Source organism: Artemia sp. Qi Xiang Cuo, chromosome 1 (genome assembly GCF_049724085.1).
Source record: "Artemia sp. Qi Xiang Cuo chromosome 1, ASM4972408v1, whole genome shotgun sequence".
Lineage (NCBI taxonomy): Eukaryota > Metazoa > Arthropoda > Branchiopoda > Anostraca > Artemiidae > Artemia > Artemia sp. Qi Xiang Cuo.
Window position 1 is genome coordinate 82,194,148 of NC_142794.1, and position 20,986 is coordinate 82,215,133.

The following is a 20,986-nucleotide window of genomic DNA, read 5'->3' on the forward strand; positions in this document are numbered from 1 at the left end:
CCCTGGGGTGAATTTAATAAACTAGTGACCGTAGAAGATCGGTAAAGGGCTCATTTGATCGGATATCAAAATTTCTAGCATCCTTTTTAAGAGATAAAAAATATTGGAGGGCATCTAGCCCAATTTTCAAGCCCCTTATTCTCCAAAGTCACCTGATCAAAATTTGAGATTGCAATTTGGCTCAAAATAGTCAAAAGATCTACTAACTATGTCTTTGAGGTCTTTGAGTATGACTTAACCCCCCCCCCCCTAAAACTTTAGGGGAAGGGCATCAAGCCATTAACTTTGCCCATTGTTTACTTACAGTATTGGTTTCTGGGAAGTATACAGACATTTTAATATTGCTCCCTATTTTGGTTGAAAAAACTTTTTTTTAATTTAATGAATGTAACTGGGGACAATAAAGATCCAAAAGCTGGATCTTCCAGAAATGGGAAAATTTTATCGGCTATTCTGGAACCTACTGAAATAAAATGATTCTGAAACTCATAACAAATCGCAAAAAAAATCTACAGCTATGGCCTAATTCACTATCACTTCCGATGGTAGAATATTAGGACTGTTGTGATCTGACACAGCGGATTATTTGCTTTGATTTACGGACTACTTGCTATTGATTTGCTTGTTCAAAATTTTTCTACAATGATTTAAAAAATTGTCCATGTTCGTTTTAAAAGTTTATGTAGTTGAAAATATTTAGTTTAACTAGAAAAAATATTTAAAGAAGAGAATTTCATTTTGGGGAATTATGAAGAAGGAATTATTTTTAAAACAGGCAACTATGTTAAAAGAAAAATTCACAATCTTCCACCTTTCTCATGGTTTCAAATGTTGTTAATATAGATGGTAGCCTATTGACTTCCGTGACGAAAACGGGGAGCGGGATATACAAAAGTGAATTTGCAAGCTTTTTTAATTAGAGTTTCATCAACTTTCGTTTGTTTGGGTAAGTTTGTTAATGGTTCTTTTTTTGCCTTACTAATCCAAGAAATTTTTCTAGAAGATCATGTTTTCATCAACCAAACTAAAACTCTTTTCTAACATTTTTAGGCTAGAGAATTTCTTTAATGGATGTCCACTCTTTGACTAGCCTATTGGAAAAAAATTAGTTTATAAGCTTATATAGAATGGTACTATCCAATCTCCACATAATTAAACACATTTTAGTCATCTAGTTGGAAAATTTGGCCCATCTGTATAGGAAAAATCTAAATATGCCATCTAGTTGACAATAAATGTTGCCCAAGCAAAACTTTCCTTTTCCAACTAGTTGACTAAGAACTTTTCCCCAGCAACACTTAAATTTTCCAACCAGCTGACTAATAACTTCTTCCCATCAAAACTTAATTTTGCCAACTAGCTGGAAAGAAACATTGCCACAGAAAACAATTCATTTTCCAACTAGTAACTTCTCCCCAGCAAAAGTCTATTTTTCCAACTAGTTGACTAATAACTTCTCCCCAGCAGCACTTAATTTTGCCAACTAGCTGGAAACAAACATTGCCCCAGAAAACAATTTATTTTCCAACTAGTTGACTAGCAACTTTTCCTCAGCAACACTTTCTTTATCCAACTAGCTAGAAACAAACTTACCCTATAAACACTTTTGTTAGCCCTCTATTTGGCTAGTAACTTTTCCTCAGAATAATTTTTTAGCTAATGACATGTTGTAAAGAGAAAACAAAAACTTACTAGGCCTATTCCAGGTCCAACAAAAATTGGCAGTATGTGCTTTTAACAAATGAGCAACAGCTAAGGTAAATAAAAGAAACTGAATTCAGGAGTAAACAGTCTTGAAGCCACAGAACTAAGTCTTCTCCTTCTATAAGTGAATATAGATATATATATATATATATATATATATATATATATATATATATATATATATATATATATATATATATATATATATATATATATATATATATATATATATATATATATATATATATATATATATACATATATATATATATATATATATATATATATATATATATATATATATATATATATATTGTATATATATATTGCATATATATATTGCATATATATATTGCATATATATATTGCATATATATATTGCATATATATATTGCATATATATATTGCATATATATATTGCATATATATATTACATATATATATTGCATATATATATTGCATATATATATTGCATATATATATTGTATATATATATATATATATATATATATATATATATATATATATATATATATATATATAAACAGTTGCGTATCCAGGATTTTGTTTTTTTTGGGGGGGGGGCTGTCAGTCTACCTTTTTATAGCAGTCATGTGAGCAAGAAAATTATCTATTATAGTGCAAGATTTCAGGCGGGGGGTATGGGGGGTTGTTAGCTAGGTAAAGAAATGAAAAGTACACACTTGTTATGAGTATTTCTAGTTGTAGACTTTTTTGTTTGAGAATGGATGACAAAATTTTTCCAACAAAGTCAGAATTAAAAAAAAAGTTTGAAGCAGTGAGAGTTTCTATTTTGGGCAAGTAGAGGTTTTGGAACTGCCACAAAGCAGCAGAATTTAGAAAAAAAAAAGAATTGCATTATTCCTTATATTTGCCTATGGGATCCTTGTTTTAGAGAACCAAATAAATAAAAAATAATATTATATCAAAGACAATTGCCCAGAATTTGGTTTCAGAGGGGTGGGGGCCTCAGTCTACCTAATATAGCAGCCATTAAAGCAAGAAATGTATTGATATTAAAATTGTCTACAGAGGATGAAGCACAATTAAAGTTTAAAAAACAGAATCAACTGCACTTAGGGAAACAAGCAACAAAAGAAAACCTAACCTCTCACAGTAAGAGCCGGCAGTCTTTTTTGGCTGCAAATTGATCAAAAACTTGGTCAGCATCAACCTGGATATCATGGTTCAGGGTCATGTGAGCTAGTCTGTTCAGACGCTCCTTGCCTTTTGAGCTCTGCAGATAGGTTTTTAATTGCTTAAGACAGCTAAAGCTCCTCTCAGCAGAAGCAGTAGTCACTGGTATTGTCTGAAAAATCGTCAAAAGCCTTTGAATGCATGGGAAAAATTTTGTATTGCGTGATGCAAGACGCAAAGCAACAGTTGATGGTTTCTCAGACATTCCAAGCCACTTCTGTTTCCAAAGGACTAACTCACATTTGAGCACATGTCTACCCCCATGAAATCCTTTGTAAACAGCAACAGCATTCACAAATTCATTAATTTTTAATGACTTGCTGTTAGCTGGCAAAAGCCTTCCAATTTTGAAAGATGCCTCCTGATGGCACAAAAATCTTTGATCAAATTCTTCAATAATTGAAGCAAAGTAAGGTTTGAACAATGATTTGCGATAAAAAACCTTGATGGAATAATTATTGTTGATGGACTTTTGGCAGATAGACCTTGGAACAGTTGGAGCCATATTTAATTCTTGTGCAAGCTCATAGGCTGTCTGAAAAATTGTTTCAAAATTATTTTGTTTTGACTGCAGTAAAGTATCAGAACATAGCTTAAGATGCCGACAGCACTCAACTAAGTCTAAATCTTTGGCTTACAGCTCCTTAGAGACAGAGAGCATTATGGCACTTACAAACTCTAGCATAGCCATCATGAACATAAAACTAAGTTTGGTTGCTGCTGAAACCAACGCATTTGCTTTTGAAATAACTTCCATATTGCACTGTATGCTACCAACTATTTCCTCAAGTACGGAAATAATCGCACAATACTAAGACATAAAAACTAAAATGCAATCGTGACACTTCACCCATCTCATTTTGCACAACTTTACAAGCTTTCTCATAGGACTATTGGGACAAACAACAGCAACCTCTTCTGCAAACATATTTGTTCTTTTTGGTGAGGATGATAAAAATGATATAATCTGCTGTATAGTAGCAAAGGTTGACCTAACAAGTCCTACCCTACTAGTTTTACATAAAGCCAAATTTAAGCTTTGTAATGCACAGTGGGTGTAGATCACATGCGGATATTTTTTCCTAATTTCTGCCTGTGCACCAGAATAGCAGCCTGATATGTTGCTGGCCCCATCAAAACCAACCCCCACAAATTTCTCCATTTTTAAGCCGAACGCAATGCATTGGCCGATGATTTGTTTCGCTACTGCAGAGCCGGTGAGATTTTCGCAAACAGAAAACCCAAGAACCTGCTCTTCAAGTAAAGCACAAGTTTCATATTAGTATCTGACTACAAGAACTAACTAGAACTAATTAGGCTTGTCAGCATGTTTATCAATAACTGTACAACAAACGTGAAGAATCCTTTGATGCTATATGCTGATGACTGCAAGCTCCTAGGACTGGCCCAGAGCAACCTATATCTATCAACTATGCAAGAAGATCTGGACAGACTATCTTGATGGTCATTGAATTGGAGTCTACAGTTCAATGCCTTAAAATGTAAAGTTCTACATCTTGGACACAGTAATCCAAAACTTGCATATCACATAGGAGACGCCCAGCTTGAGGCAGTTAGTAAGGAGAAGGACCTGGGGGTTATTGTTGACAATGAGCTGAAGTTTCACTGCCACACACAAGCTCAAGTTGCAAAAGCAAATCAAACCCTTGACCTCATAAAGCAAACATTTACCACCAGGAAGTTGGGAGTGATTACGAAACTGTACATAGCCATGGTCCATCCTCACCTGGAATTTGGCATGACCCTAGCCTCTCCATACTATAAGATGGATGTGAAAGTACTTGAGAGTGTCCAAATAAGAGCAACTAAGCTTATCTCTGCATTCCAAGACAAATCTTACAAGGAACGTCTCACCTTACTCAAACTCCCTACCTTAGCATACCATAGGAAAAGAGGAGACATAATAGCAACTCGTAAGTTGCAAGAAAATGACCTATTAAGTCATGTCTTTTCCCTGTCCTTCTCACCTACCACAAGAGGACACACCAAGAAGCTGCAGGGCCCCCGTTGCATCAAGCGAGAGCACCAACAGTTCTTCTCAGTCTGTTCCATCCTACTCTGGAACAGCCTATCTGAAGCCACTGTCCAATCTAAAACTGTAGATGCCTTCAAGAAAGGAGTTGATAAAGACTGGGCCAACGCTGAATGGAGGCTGAACTGGGATGTCAAATCATAACCTTGAAACGCCACCAGCGAGATTTCTACAGGAGGCTCAAAACCACCTTATCTCGCTGGACATGCAATTTAAGGTAATTTTCTTTCTTTCCTCTCATGTGACCTTTCTGTTTCAATGCTTAGCTTACACTGGATATATAGCAGCGTTTGAAACTTTGAATGAACTATTGCCTCTTAGTCCGATTCCTTATCCCAATTCATTCATTGCAAAGAAGCTAGTGCTTATAGCTGCAGGGGTTAAATAGTGAGAAAAATATCTTGACATCTTATTTGATTACAGGAGGCGTTTGCATATTTTATGATAAAATAATTATATAAGCTTGCTGGAGAAATGGATAGCCATTTAACAAGAAATGAAAAAAAGAACGGGTGTTGCAAATAACTTAAAAGCGTGAATATTTCGGAACTTGCTACATTGGCACTTGAAAAAAAAAAAAAAAATTCGGGGGGGGGGGGCCGGGCCGCTCGGCCTCCTGGATACGCTACTGTATATAAATATATATATATATATATATATATATATATATATATATATATATATATATATATATATATATATATATATATGGATTTATAGATTATAGAAATCTATAAATTCTTAGATTTTTTGAAATGTGGTATGAAACCCCTTTAATGTATGGGAGACCAAGATAAACTGAATTTTCTCTTTGATTTGTGTTTTCTGTGGAACTATCTGATAATCTTTTAATGCGTTTTGCAATTACAGAATTTATTAAACATATATATATATATATATATATATATATATATATATATATATATATATATATATATATATATATATATATGTAATATATATAAGGTGGTTGAGCTCTAAATCCAAGAAACGGGTTGAACAAACTTTCAATGCTCTATCAACTAGAGAAGTGACAACTCCTCTTTTCACAGCAGGAGAATGATTAGAAGAATAACTTAAGTAACGGTCATTATGTGTGGGTTTTCTATAGACACCAAACTTGAAAGATGAATCATTTCTGTGCACCAGAACAGTCAAGAAAGGAAGACGCCTCTCTATCTCTGATTCCTGAGTAAATTTGAGTTTTGGATCCAAGGAGTTGAGCAAGTGAAGAAGAGAACCCAGAGACTCATCACCATGCTCTCACAAATCTTGGTATCTTGGTCTCCCATACGTTAAATGGGTTTCAGACCACATTTCAAAAAATCTAAGAAAAAATAAAATTTACACTTATTATAGACCCAGAAAAACTATCAAGTCCCAAATTTATCAAGGTAAAGACCCTATCCCGATAGGTGAGAACTCCGGTGTCTACAGGATTCCTTATTCGTGTGGTCTTTGGTATATCGGAAGAACTGATCAGCAACTAACGGATAGATTAACTCAGCACTCTAGTTCAATTTATAATACACTTAAAAAGCGGAAAAACCAGAAAATTTTGACTGCCCTTGCAGAACACATTTTTGAAAAACCAGACCATACTATTTTTTTTAATCAAGCTAGCCTTATTTTGCATGACAAAGGTATTGTCCAGCACTACAGGGAAGCTGTTGAAATTTATAAATACCAACATTTAGGTCTAGCTTTAAACAGAGATTCCGGGGATTTAAGAATAAATGAGCCATATTTCGGATTTCTCTATGACAGGAGACTTTCAGCCATGCTAGAAAGAGCTGAACAGAAGGGTGTGAAATTCAACCAATCAAAGTGCCAGTTTGCAGTCCAGTGAGTCTGCTATTTTGGTCACATCATCAGCAACGCTGGCATTAAACCAGACCCAGAGAAACTCTCTGCCATCATTAAGATGACTACCCCAAAGTTGAAGGAGGAGTTCCAGACTCTCCTCAGAATGCTGAACTACCTCTTGAGATATATTCGAAACCTGGCAACCCAGAATCAGCCATTTAGCAACCTGATTAAAGCAGAAGAGTTTGAGTGGAAAGAGCTCTACACCACCAGTTCAAAGAGTCCATAATCACCATTGGCTTTCTTTGATAGTTTCAGCCCAACCCTTGAGCTTGAAGTGGATGCTTCAAGACATGAACTAGGAGTACAAATCTCTTTGAGTATCAAAATCTTTGCTTGTGCATCAAGATTGCTGAGCAAATCCAAACACTGCTACATATATGGAAGAAAAGTACAAGTTGTCACGGATCATCAACATCTTGAGTCCATACTAGTCAAACCCCTCCATACAGCATCACTAAGGATTCAACGCCTGATGATGTACATATAGCCTTATGACTTGACTTTCAAGTATGGGGCTGGTACAGAAATTCCTGTTGCAGATGTGCTCTCATGACTTCAACTTCCAGATATTGACAGAGAATTACATGAAGAGATTGAAATCTTTGTACATTCTTTTGTGAAATCCATACCTGCAACTGGCAGTAGACTTGGGGAGACCAAACAGGAGACTGCAACAAATCACAAACTACAAGCGCCGAAGACCATCATCTTGGCGGGATGGCCCAAAACCAGGAGACAGTGCCCAAACACTATAATCCAGTACTGGAATTTTTGCCAAGATCTCTCAATGCACAATAATCTGATCTTCAAAGGCCCAAGAATTGTCATCCTTGCTAGTCTACAAGATGATGTCTTGAAGGGACTACACTGCTCATTTGGGCACAGAAAAAACCAAGCAAAGAGCCCAAATGATCATCTACTGGCCTGGTATTGGAAAAGATTTTGAAATGTTTATCTGAAGGTACAACGCCTGCACTCACACTGTGTCAAACAATCAAAAAGAGCCAATGATTCCCATGCCAGTCCCATAACTACCATGGCAACACGTTGGGTGTGATTTGCTCAAATGGAATGGGAAGCGGTATATAATAACAGTCAAATATTACAGCCGCTATTTTGAGTTGGACAGCCAAACCTCCACCACCACTTCTCAAGTTATCACTAATCTCAAAGGTCAGTTTACTCGCCATGGAATACCAGCCACTCTCACTTCTGATAACAGGCCAAAATTCAGTTCCAGCAAATTTGGACTATTCACAAAAGACTGGGGCATCAAACGTCTAGCCCCTACCACCCAACAACAAACAGACTCATTGAGAAATATGTGCAAACCTGCAAGAGAGTCTTGAACAAGTCCAGGATCAGTGGACAAATCTGTATATTGTTATCGTGGACTACTGCAACATGCCCATTGATGGTATGGCAGCACCAGCTCAGCTGCTCATGAGGCGACATTTGCAATCAGTCCTCCCAGTCACACAGAAACATCGAGAGAAGAAAATCGGCCTGAACCCTGTAATAACAGTCAAGTATTACAGCCGCTATTTTGAGTTGGACAACCAAACCTCCACCACCACTTCTCAAGTTGTCACTAAACTGAAAGGTCAGTTTGCTCGCCATGACATACCAGCCACTCTCACTTCTGATAACAGGCCAAAATTCAGTTCCAGCAAATTTGGACTATTCACAAAAGACTAGGGCATCAAACGTCTAGCCCCTACCACCCAACAACTGACAGACTCATTGAGAAATGTGTGCAAACCTGCAAGAGAGTCTTGAACAAGTCCAGGATCAGTAGACAAGATCTGTATATTGTTATCCTGGAATACTGCAACGTACCCAATGATGGTATGGCAGCACCAGCTCTGCTGCTCATGAGGCGACAGTTGCAATCGGTCCTCTTTGTCACACAGAAACATCTAGAGAAGAAAATCGTGCCTGAAGCAAGCTTTCGGACTCAAAGAGAAATGTAGAAGGTGACAGAAGGAGTACTCCAGCCACGATTGTACACAGTTGCTACTGACAACGGATCAATGCTTTGATGTAATAGGGTTATACTTTCCCACTGAAAATCAGACAAAGCAATTAATCCAGAACAAGACAACCAAAATGTAGAAGTCACCCAACTGTCCAAGGTGGTACCTGAAGACAACCCTGCTGAATGTCCAGCCTCACCCAGCTTGGCAGCCCCCACTGAACACAGTGGAAATAGTGTCACCAACAGTGGCAGAGTGATACAAACAAGATCTGGTAGGACAGTAGCTAAAGGAACTGGACAAATACTATGGTGAAAGTGCCTATAATTTTTGTCAATTTAAAAGATTTTTGTAGAGGCCCTGTGGCCTATTGGTTTTGCATTCTATTATTATTATTATTATAAACCCAACACACTAAACTTATATTTATAGAAACACATATATAGTGAAGAAAACCTATATAGTGATACAAACTTATAGTGATACAAACAAGTGATAGCTACTGTCCGGGAGGACAGTAGCTAAACCCAACAGACTAAACTTATAGTTAAACAAACCTATTTAGTGATATAGTGATATAAACTTATAGTGATACAAACAAGATCCAGTAGGACAGTAGCTAAACCCAACAGACTAAATTTGTAGAAACAGCCGCATGTTCAGAAGAAAAGATTTAGCATCCTGCTGAGCTTGCTTGCTTAATAATTGCTTGCGTGTTTTAGTGTTGCTTTGCCTGTTTTGCTTTGCTTGCGTGCTTATATTGTTTTATTTATAGGTGCTTAGGTCATATTAAGAATTAAATCAACTTGAGCTATAGGAATTCTACAAACCTCAAAACACTAAAGTTTAAATATTGTAAATGCAGTGAGACACCACTGTTTGCAATGCTCAGCATAGAAATTCTCCATTGAAAGAACCTGTTTGACTAGTTTCTCCATCATCTTTGCTATATAATATCTTAAGGATCTCCCTGCTATTAGAACATTACCTTAATTTTGATGCTACCCATCAAAGACTACAAGTATAAGAACATTTTCTGGATTTTAGAAAAAGGAGGAAACACCTCCAGAAAATCAAGGCATCTTCATAAAAATCATAGCCTCAATTTTGACATATCAGATACCCAACTGAGGTGTTTAAACTTTCCTGTAGATGTTTTTAAACTTTATGCTATTTTTGTGCAAAGTATCTGCAGTAAACTGATTTTGTTTGGTTTAACATTTATGTCTCATTTCTATACAGGTTAATGCTTATTGCAGTCCAAAATAATTGCTTTCATGGAAGGCATGGGCAACAATGGAATTATTGATCCTGGCCCTTCTGTTGATGTGACTATAAGCAAGCCAGAAAATTTGGTTGCTGAGTTAAAAAGACTTGTAATATTCAATCTTGGATTAATACACCAACAAACTGATGACATTACAGCCAAAGAAAAGGCTATTCTTGAACTTCAAAGGGAAAAAGAACTTGTAAGGATGCTGGTACTTTTTTGTTATGCTACTTTTTATTTTGGGATAAACAATTACTTTCTAGATGAAACTAGCTGTAGAGACTGTTATGCACAACATACAAAAATAAATTGATCTGATTCCTAATAATTATTTCATTTATTGAGTTATAAACTTGATAGAGTAAATTTTTCATTCAATAGCTTTTCTCTAAAGAAACTGCACTAATGCTTTTTATAAAATAAAAGTTCGAAATAGGGATAAATTTTTTTTTTAATAGACAGTGTATAATAAATTTCACAAAAAATACCAGATATTTCGGTGACATATAAAGTGACCAAAATATCTGGTATTTTTTGTGAAATTTATTACACGATGTCTATTAAAAAGGATTTTATCCCTATTTCGAACTTTTATTTTGTCGTCATGGAAAGGCAGTGTGGTCTCCAAGATTATCTAAATGCTTTTTATTGTGCACACAAGCCAGAATTGTGTGTATAAAGCCAAACACACAAGCTGCTATAAGTAGCACTAATGAAAAATTTCCTGGTTTTCAGCTTTTGAATTTCTTATTTAAGCTTGTAGTAAAAAGTTATCCACATGAATTTTAATTTTATTTTCATAATAGTTATTGTCAAATTTACTTCTATGGATTGTCAAGGAATTTTATGTTGCAAGAATTCTGCCAATGAAATAAATTAATGTTTTTTTTCAAATATACTTCAAATCAGAAATGATATCTTATTAGCAGGAAAAACTGAAATCCATTATGACTAAAATTTAAGTTTGGGACAGTTGTAAAATAAAAGTTGTCTGTCATGCTAGGTCCTATTTTCTTCTTAATCTTGAAAACTATAAAAGAATTTCTGTTAGCAAGTAATACTGTTTTTCCTATTTTTTTTTATTTTTATTTAAATTATTTTTCTGTCCATGTTAATTTATGCTCTGGTAATGGTTTTTATTCCTCCCTACAAAATATTATTATTGTAGCTCCTAAGTAAAATGTACAAGTATTGATGAACTGTATTAAGCAAGTATTGATAAACTGTTTTGAAACTTAAAATTTTTTTAACTCTAAAAAACAGATTTTGAAATTATTGAAGAAATTTTCCTTTGAAATTTGATTTTCTTGAAAGGTTTCCTTGGAAACAGCCAAAATGTATTATAATCCAAGTAGTATTCGTGAAGTGATTAATGTGTGCCATGCATAATTGTGGTTGCAGCAATAGCTGCGACCTAGTAAAGGCCAAACTTTGGCCAATATAACCCAAAATTAATTGTTTTGAGCCTAACCAAATAGAAATAATAGAACATCATTGAAATGCCATGGTCCTCTATTCATGAAATTCACGGTCCTGTGGCTTGAACAACAAGGAAAATCACTTTTTTTCTATATGGGATAAAATCACAGGCAATGCTCTTGCGTTGCTTGTAGGCTTAAAGAGCCGTAAGGGTGCAATGGATTATCTATGTGGAAGGGGTGGTTGTATAACTTTTTTTTTTTTTGGGGGAGGGGGGCCGCATTTGATCAAAAATAAAGAGTTCTATCCTATTTATCTAAAGACATATCCGCAATATCTTATGAAAAGCTGAGGGTATTAAGTTGAAACTCTAATTGCATGCTGAGGGATAATGTGAAAAGTGATGTGAGGTAAACCAGCCTACCTTTCACTCCCTTTCAACTGCCTACCTACTAAAGACTTCCAATTAGAATTTTTAAATAGCCATCCTGTTTAGAATAGTCAGAAGGTTAAATGACTATGCCTTAAGAAATTAAATAGATTGCACTGAAATAAAATTTCGAATTGCTGAGTTTCCAAGAATTAATATCATTACATATCAAATATTCAATTTGTTTTCGTTACCATAGTTCTTTTCAATTGTCTTGACTATTATAGTAATTTTTATTTTTTTGTTATTGATGTTTTTGAAAACTATAGCATATTCTTCAAAATATGGGCAGTCAGAAATGTCCTTGACTTGTAATGTAGTATTTTGCAATAGTGCATATTAAGTTTTGTTTCGCTGATTATATTTTACTTTGGATGTTTTTAAACAAGGACAAACTATACCATGACTCCACTGTTCTTTTCTATGTACTGCTTTTGGTTTCTTGGCAAAGGCAAAACAAATCAGGGCGTTTTGTCATCTTCCATATGAGCATTTATTTTGCCTGTTTTGAGTTAGTGGCGATATTTAGAAATAATTAAGTACAAGCTGAACTATTTACATTGCAAGGGCAGTTCTATGCATTGCCATAATGCATTCAAAATACCATAAACAACCAGTTCGTTAAGGTTAGAAAATTACAAGAATAGGAGGCAAAAGCACACAGAGGCTGATGCAGGAGAGATTTGGTGACTTTAAATTTGGTCTCTTTGTGTAATGTCTTAATTGAAACTAGATTTACATAGCCTAGGCAACATAAAGTGTCGCAACGACCTCTCGTTGGATTGCTAATCAAATTTGATTTTGTCTGGGGATCCAAGGAAGGAATTTAAAATATTACATTTACTTAGTAGCCAATTGAACCTTATCCTTTTTTACTGTTGGCATCCTTACAGACTAAAATTTAAAAATAGAATCTTATCAAGCTCAATTAATGCTATGTATATAGCCTTAATTTTTCAGAATGACATTGGTGCAACTCTTCTTCACTAGAAATATTGAGGAACTACTTTATTATGATACATTTATATTAATAATTGCTGGATGACCACATTGAGACAAATGTCTTAAAGTACCGCGTATTAGAAACAAAAGACGTGTAGCCAATTTACTTTTATTAGCCTAAAATGGACACTAGGAACCAGTAATAGGCACACCAACTATGGAAAGGTGGAAAACCCTTGTTTATAAACATGACCATGGTTTAACTGCCAAAAGTTAATTTTAAGCCACCAAATTATCTTGGATTTATGATTCGAATTCTTTCTTCCCCTGAATACATTAAAACTGAAGTTGTTGTTCCTTGAAGCTGGAAACTTTTTAATGGTATATCTCACCTCAGGGAAAATATCAAACTTGCAATTTAATCTTACCTTCCTAATTAGTTCTACAAAGTATTTCGACGCCTTTAACAATGCTACCACGATAGATGGACACTGTTTAAATATGAGAAAGGTTCAAGCCCCTCATCCAATAAGTGGAAGTACATAGCCCTGTCATCCTTGAAGACAATTTCAGTCTAACAGCCAATTCTTTAATTAAAACTCCCTCACTTATATCTGGACTCTATTTCTCAGTTCTTTTGATCACGATTGGTATTCATTAACCTGGCCTGATGTCCATACTTTCCGTAAAACCTTGAAGGTTGGATCCTTGTCACTTTTTTGCAACAAGCTGAAATAGGCAAACTAAAAAGATAAAACAGGGCAAAACTAAAGTATTGGTTCTGCAACATAATTCTAGCTCTAAAAAGTATCAATATATTTTATTCTTTTGGCACTTTTCTTTCTCACTCAAGAGTTTTTGCCACATTGCACTCTTTCTTCTTCTAATTCACAGCAGGCGGGCTATTCAGTTGATACTATTTAGCCCTTTTCTTTTTGCTTCACTCTGTGGGCAACAGAGCTACTGGCTTGGTTGTCTCTTACTTATTAGATATTCTCAGATATCTTTCAGTAGATCTTTCGACTCAAGGAGTTCAAATATAAGATGATAGATATCAATTTCTGTGCTCTGTGTGCAGGTATAGTTGGCTAGGCTCTTGGCTGATAGTGAGATTTTGTGGTGTTTGAAGCATTTTAACAGTTTACAAAGCAAGGTGTGTTGTGCAGACGTCAGCATATTACATTCAAATAGGCAATGGTCAATTGTTTCATTATTCACATTACAATGACTACAAAGAGGGCACAGGGGAATTGAACCACTTGAATTAGAAAACTTATATGAGAATGCAAGAAAATTTAGTCCATTTGTTCCAGAACGAATTCTATGATAAATTTTAGAAAGATACTTATTGGGAAAGGGGGAAAGGATAGGATTAATCTTATTAAAATTAATATCTGATAGCCCCCATCGGTAAATATTTCTAATTGGGATTGGTCTCCCACTTGGCTGGTCAATATTTATACCATTTTTTGCTATTTCATCAACCTGATGATTACCACTTATGCCAGAGTGGCTAGGAATATACTGAAAATAAGTTTTTATGCCACTTGAAGCAAGATTATCTATAGTACTGAGACAATGATAAGTGTCAATGTCTAACTTATGCTGAGGAGCTGAGGCCAGCAACTCAAGGCTGGATAAAGAGTCGGAATATACAATAATATTATTTGAATTTACAATCTAATGTTGGTTTTCCATAAGGTATTCTAATGCCATGATTTTAACATTTAAGTCAGCAGACATTATAGATACATTATTATATAATCTCTCATCCATTACAATTTTCAGGTGAGGAAGGAACGCACCACTTGTAACCTTTTCATTCGTTTTTAACAGATGAAGAAATATTTGCAAATGATTATTATAGGTATGTGTATTCAGCAAATTTTCTATGGACAAAAGCAATGGGGGTTAAATCTTTATTCCACTTTGAGAAGTCAGTATTTATTATGGGACTTGACCAATTCCATGGAGGGGATTGGGAGAACGTGGGTGCAATAGACTTTACTGGTATGGGGAACTTCTTCTGAATATTGGCATACTCATCTGCAATGCCTCTATACATGGCTGGATTTCTTAACCAATTATGTAGTGTGTGTGAGCTATTTGATTCAATTTTTGTAAGATGTTTTGTCAAGAGAAAGCTACGTCTCTCCCTTATTGTTGTTAAACCACTCTCCATAAGCAGAAACTTGGTGCTTGTGGGTTTCCTAAGACCAAATATGAGACGTATTATATCATTTTGTGTTGTTTCAATTTTTTGCATCTGGGTCTTTGCACATGCACCATAGACGATGAGCCCATAGTCAATATGGGGTCTTATATGAGATTTATAAAACTGGAGTAAGGTTTTCTCCTTACAGCCCCAGGGTGTGGAAAGAAGTCTTTTTAGTATATTTGTTTTTCTATAGCATTTTTTTAAGTTTTTAAGTGGAAATTAAGTTTTTGGTCAAGCATGAGACCTAGGTAATTAATATGATCATCTTCTGGAATATTTGTTTTATTTAGAATTAGTTTTGCATTAACATGGTTTCGCTTTCGGTGAAATTGGATTATTTTTGACTTGGTAGGTGCAATGGGTAAATCTGAATGTTGAGAGAATTTTTTAAATTGGAAAAGTGACTTACAGATTTGACTGTGCTATCTCAAAGGTGTTGCCAGATGACCATAGCACCAGATCGTCAGCATATTGTAGATTTGTGTGGGATAGGTTCATGTCCCAGAGATATAGGGCAAACAGGAGGCAACTGAGGACTGCTCCCTGAGGTAGGCCTTTGGTTATTGTCTTTTGGGGTGAAGAGGCTGAACCAACACAAACGATGAAACTTCGCACTTCTATGAAGGATTTTTAAAAGGATTTGGTGGTTCACATTGTCATATGCCCCTTCAAAATCTACGAAAGCTGCAACTAGGACATTATTTTTTGAGAAAGATTCATTGATTGCATTTGTTAGCAAAATGAAAGCATCTGCTGAGGAGTGGTGTTTCCTGAATCCAGTTTGAGTGTGAGGGATCATATTATTTTTTTCAACAAACCAGAGGAGTCTGTGATAGATCATTTTCTCCACTATTTTCCCCATCACAGGAGTAATCATTATGGGCCTATAAGACAAAGGGTTATCTTTGGGTTTATTTTTCTTTAGGATTGGTAGGAGGGACGAACATTTCCATATATTGGGGAACATAGAAGATGCCCAAGCGTGATTATAACAATTTAACAGTTCTTGTTTGTATGAAGGGGTGAGATTCTTTATCCATGTAGGGCGTATATTGTCATAGCTGTCGCTAGTTTTGGTCCTAATATGATGTATTGCATTATTCTTTTCCTGGATTGAAAATGGGCTAGTTATATACTCGGATCCTGGGCGTGGTTGGTAACTTGGGTTCATAGGAATTGGGGACATTTTGCTTTGATTATTTGATGTTGGCTTATTAACAAAAAGAGTTGCAAATAGCTTAGCTTTTTCATTATCATTGTCATAATGGGTATTATTATGTTTAAGCTCATACAGGAGTGGGTTGGGGGAAGTTTTTTTCCCACAGATGTGGCTTATGACTTTATGTATAATTGGCTCATGTGTTTCTTTGGATAGATTATTTGCAAAATTATTCCAGTATTTATATTTAGCATCTATTATAGTCCTTTTTAGATTAGATTCTGCTTGTAATTTTTTTAAATATGTAGTAGGTGATGGTTTTTTTATGAATTCTGTCTTAGCTGCCTTTTTTATTCTCCATTTATTTAGGCACTCATTTGTCCACCATGCTTTAGGAATCTGTTAAGGGAATGTTTTATTAGGTGTTGTCCTAAGAATAGCAAGATTAGCTGTATTTATTAGTAAATATGTCAAGACTTCAGCATGTGTGTCTACTGTTGTGTCTGAAATACATGAATTTTTGGTGAAATTTGTAATTTCATCCTTTCGCCTATTTTGGAACATAGACTAATTTGCTTTAGTGTTGATATATTAGGAGGTATGTGATAGAGCTTTAGCAGGTTTATTTAGGGAGCAAACTATAGTAAAGTGGTCAGTACATAGACTGTCAATTTTATTTATGTAAATTTTATTCCAAATATTTAAAGACACGTTTTGTAGGTGAATTGTGGAGAATCTGCCACTTTTGGGGTTGAAATACGTATTCAGGTTTGGAGGGGTAGCAACAGCTAATTCATTATTATTTGAAGTCATAAGCTCAATGAATTTACCAGCTTTATTTGCTGGTTTATTCACCCACAAAAGGCTGTGGGTATTGAAATCTCCACAAATAATGAAATTTTTTAACATATTAGAATTATTTATATAATTAAAGAAATCCATGGCATCTGTGGTTTAGCCATTAGGGTTATTAAAGCTTATTATATAGGTTTTTATATTAGTCAGCCAAACACTGATACCAATTGCAACAGCATCATTCGCAAAATCTGGAAAATTGATGCCACATAATTTTATATTATTTTTACCCCACCTCCTTTTCTCTCTGAAGATCTATCCTTTCTCAGGAAAGTATATCCCAGAGACTTAATTTGTTGATTTTGGGTTAAATGAGTTTCCTGGAGGCAAGCAATATTAATGGAATTATTATTCATAAAAGATATTAGTTCATTTAACTTATTTTCTGTGAGTGATCTTACATTCCATTGGAGTATTGATATATGTTGTGTAGTTGATTTATTTTTCATATGACTGTGTATCAATGTTCAGCTTTGTTAAAAGTAAAGCAAGATCTTTTTTTGCTTGAATGAGCATATCATCAGGGATGTAGATTTTTGCCAATTCTGCAATGATTTTTGTTTTCTGTAGTTGATGTATGTTCATGGCCTGAACTGCATTACAGTTTAGAATGAATAATCATATATTTGGGGATTGTATTTTTGGTTGTGCATCCTGTTTGTCAGTTAAGGGATTAATTCCTTGTAGTGTTTCTGGTTTGTTTCTTCTTGGGAGGGGGGGCCAGGCTGACCTCATCTCACCGGACAAGGAGGCTTGTTGACTTGGTGATTCCTTCTGATAGGGATGTGACCTAGGGGGCTTAGAAGATGGTGTTTTATATGGGGTACTTGATGCATTGGGGGCGTTTGACTTGGGGGTTTTGGTTGGTTTCGTTACAGGCTTTTTTTTGGTATTGTTGGGCTGCATATGCTTCCATTGCTGCAAAGGAGTATGGGATGGCCTTTCTGTTGCTATTTGGAGTGTTAGAGCTCTTTTCTTATATGCAGGGCATAGTGATTTATTTGTAGATTCTTGTGGGCTTTTACAATTGATGCATGTAGGCTGAGTGTTGTTGCAAGTTGTCAACTCTTTAGGATGGAATGCTTTACAATTACTACACTCTAGGAAAATTTCATTGCATTTGTTTGTTTTGTATCCCAGTTTGAGACACTTCTGACACTGGATAGGCTTAGGTTTGTATTCCTTGTGTGGTTTGATTTGCCCAAATAGGAATAATTTTTCTGGGATATCAATTTTTTCCTTCATTGTAAATAAGAAGGATCTACTTGTTTTTAGGCCATTAGAGTTAGGGTTGCCAAGTTGGGTAACATCTTCAACAGGGATTGTGTTGCCAGCCCTATCTGAGAGCCCTTCTTTTAACTCCTGAATGGATATTTCTGGGGGAACATTATAAACAACTATTTTTGTTGGTGATTGTTTTGGGTTCCATTTAGATGCATTGATTGGGGTATTCAGAAGGGATTTTAGGTTAATTATTGTGTCTGCTGACTTCTGATCTTCGACAGATATTAGCAAAGATCCATCACGGTTAATATTAAGAGAGAACATTGATTTTAGCAATTTGAAAATTGCAACTCTTATTGCAGTAATCTTTTTTATTTCAAATGGGGTGGTAGGAGTAATTTTAAGGTAAATTCATAAGTTTTGGGAGGGAGGATCTTGGGCAGGGAGAGGAGAAATGCTTTTGATTGGGGAGATTTTTTTCTTTTTTAAGAGCTTCTAGAAAGGACCTCTTGAAACCCATTATCATCATTTATGGTGACTTTAGCCCCTACACTTATACACTTATCATTGTCCTATTCTCAGAATTTGAGCTATCATTTGAACTTTGAGATAGTGAGCTTGACCAACCAAAATGGGTATCAGTTCCATTATTATTTGAGGTGGGATCTGGGGGGACTTTTTTTTGGAGGATTTATTATCATTGCCTATTGGAAAAAGCTTGAAACAAAAACAAAACTAAAACAAGAAGGGATAATATAATGATATCAAACCGCCTGCACTATAATATGGGGAGGGGAAACACCACAGTATAGCCCTGGGATGAATTGAGCAGGATTGGTTTGGTACAACTGCTGATTAATTGAGATAAATTTCACAAGAAAATTTATTTTAAATTTCTTAAAATGTTCTACAGTATCACACAATTTTCTATTTAATCTTCTTCTTCTTCTGAACTCTGGTTGCTATCCCTTCCTTAATCTTCTGCTTCTTGATCTATTTTGTCTTATATAATTCAACAGTGCAAATGGTTTCTTCAGTTCTGCCTATAATCGTTAGAGGGAAGATTCATAGTGTTTTAATTGGCATTTACTATCTAAGTATTAAAACTAATAAAAAAAGATTTCTTAGCTGTGACCAAATATAAGCATATAATTTAAGATTAGGTATGCCATATACATTAAAAAAAAAACTGTTTCATTGAGAAAACCAAACTAGATCTGGAAGTTTTAGTTTCGAGTGATCATATGTGAAACAACCAAAAAAAAGCTTTTTCTATCAAGGGGCTTTGACCTATCACCCTCGCCCTCAGCACTAACTGTAGATAAAATATGTTGATAATATATAACACTTAACTTGACTTAGAATCAAAAGTGGAAATGCTATTGAAATAGGAACTGTGAAGCAGAATCTGTAATGGAATTCAGGAGGATTTTGGCATTGTCCTGGCACTTCATAAAACTCTGAAGTTCTGAAAATTCTTGCTTAAGATTGGAAATGTAGACCTAGTAATTACAATATATTCTCTCAACGGGTTCATAGGCCTTCCTAGAAAACGGTAATTGCCGTTTTTCTCTCCCGACACAGAGTTCTCAGTTCGCCTTTGAGGGTTGGGCGTGAGTGCATCTATAGGGATAGGATGTTTGGTAATACTTGGGCCTAAATACGTATCTCCATTGAAAATTTCATACTGTTCTCTTCCAAATGTCTGTTCTTTATTGCACTTGTGTTAGGTTTTTGTTAAATTAAAATTTTCTCTCTAGTTTTTACAAAAAATCGTGAAACTTGAGATGAAACTTGCTGAAGCACTGGAGCAAATACGAAGACAAGCTGATGAAATGTCCCAAGCAAAGGACTTCTATGATTTTGTCGGTAATTCTGGACATCATGGAAGTGACAATGGTGTACCGGTGAGTGAGCTAGTGTTTTGCCTTATAATTTTGTTCCTTTAACTTTTGTGCTTTACTTAAATGCATTATAAATAACTCTTTTTTTTCATAATATCCAACGAAACACTCTAGCATTGGATTGTCAATTAGATGTTAACCCACTTATTTACACTACATTTAAAAGAACCTGGCAATATAAGCTAGGGGATGCAGACAAGTGTAATTCCATCGAATTAACAGGCATGTGGCTTAACTCTTGAAGACCAGCCGACTGGGTAAGCTGTCTGGAACAGAGCTTCTGTCTTAAATGACATATTGACACATTCATTGAAAATATATCGGTGAGTTTCAGGCAGCACACAACTGCAGCCAAATTTTAGCGCCAGTTTATATTTTGTCTCTTGAAGGTTTGGTGCACATAATACTCTGATATTATCTTCATGGAAAAAAAACATTAACATGAATTTTTGTAAATTATATTAGCTACACACCTTCCGGGAAAACCCCACTGATAAAACGTAGATGAACAATAAGCTTAGTAGGAATTCCACTCAGACAAGAGGCTTTTTGAGGATTAAGGTGACGAGGTTCTCTTTTCAACTTCACTGATCTCGAGAATAGGTATTCAGAATACTGCATGCATATTGAGTATTACACCAAGTGGAGGAAGGGCACTACAATCAGCTGAAGAATGTTCAAGATTCAGCTCAAACACTTAAAGGTTCCTCAGCCTGATCATACACAACCACAGGTTGATGCGATT

General features: G+C 35.3%; 1 protein-coding gene across 3 annotated transcripts in view; it reads left to right on the forward strand.

The window, feature by feature from the left end:
• Positions 1–879: 879 nt before the first annotated feature.
• The window catches only part of LOC148956806 (uncharacterized), a 91,725-nt gene continuing 71,618 nt past the window's right edge, over positions 880–20,986 (forward strand). For all 3 annotated transcript variants that reach the window (XM_089096470.1, XM_089096475.1, XM_089096482.1), the window contains exons 1-3: positions 880–946; positions 10,063–10,289; positions 20,098–20,244. In XM_089096470.1, coding sequence (XP_088952596.1) covers positions 10,098–10,289; positions 20,098–20,244 — 339 coding nt within the window. In that variant the 5' untranslated portion in view covers positions 880–946; positions 10,063–10,097. The remainder of the gene's footprint in view (positions 947–10,062; positions 10,290–20,097; positions 20,245–20,986) is intronic.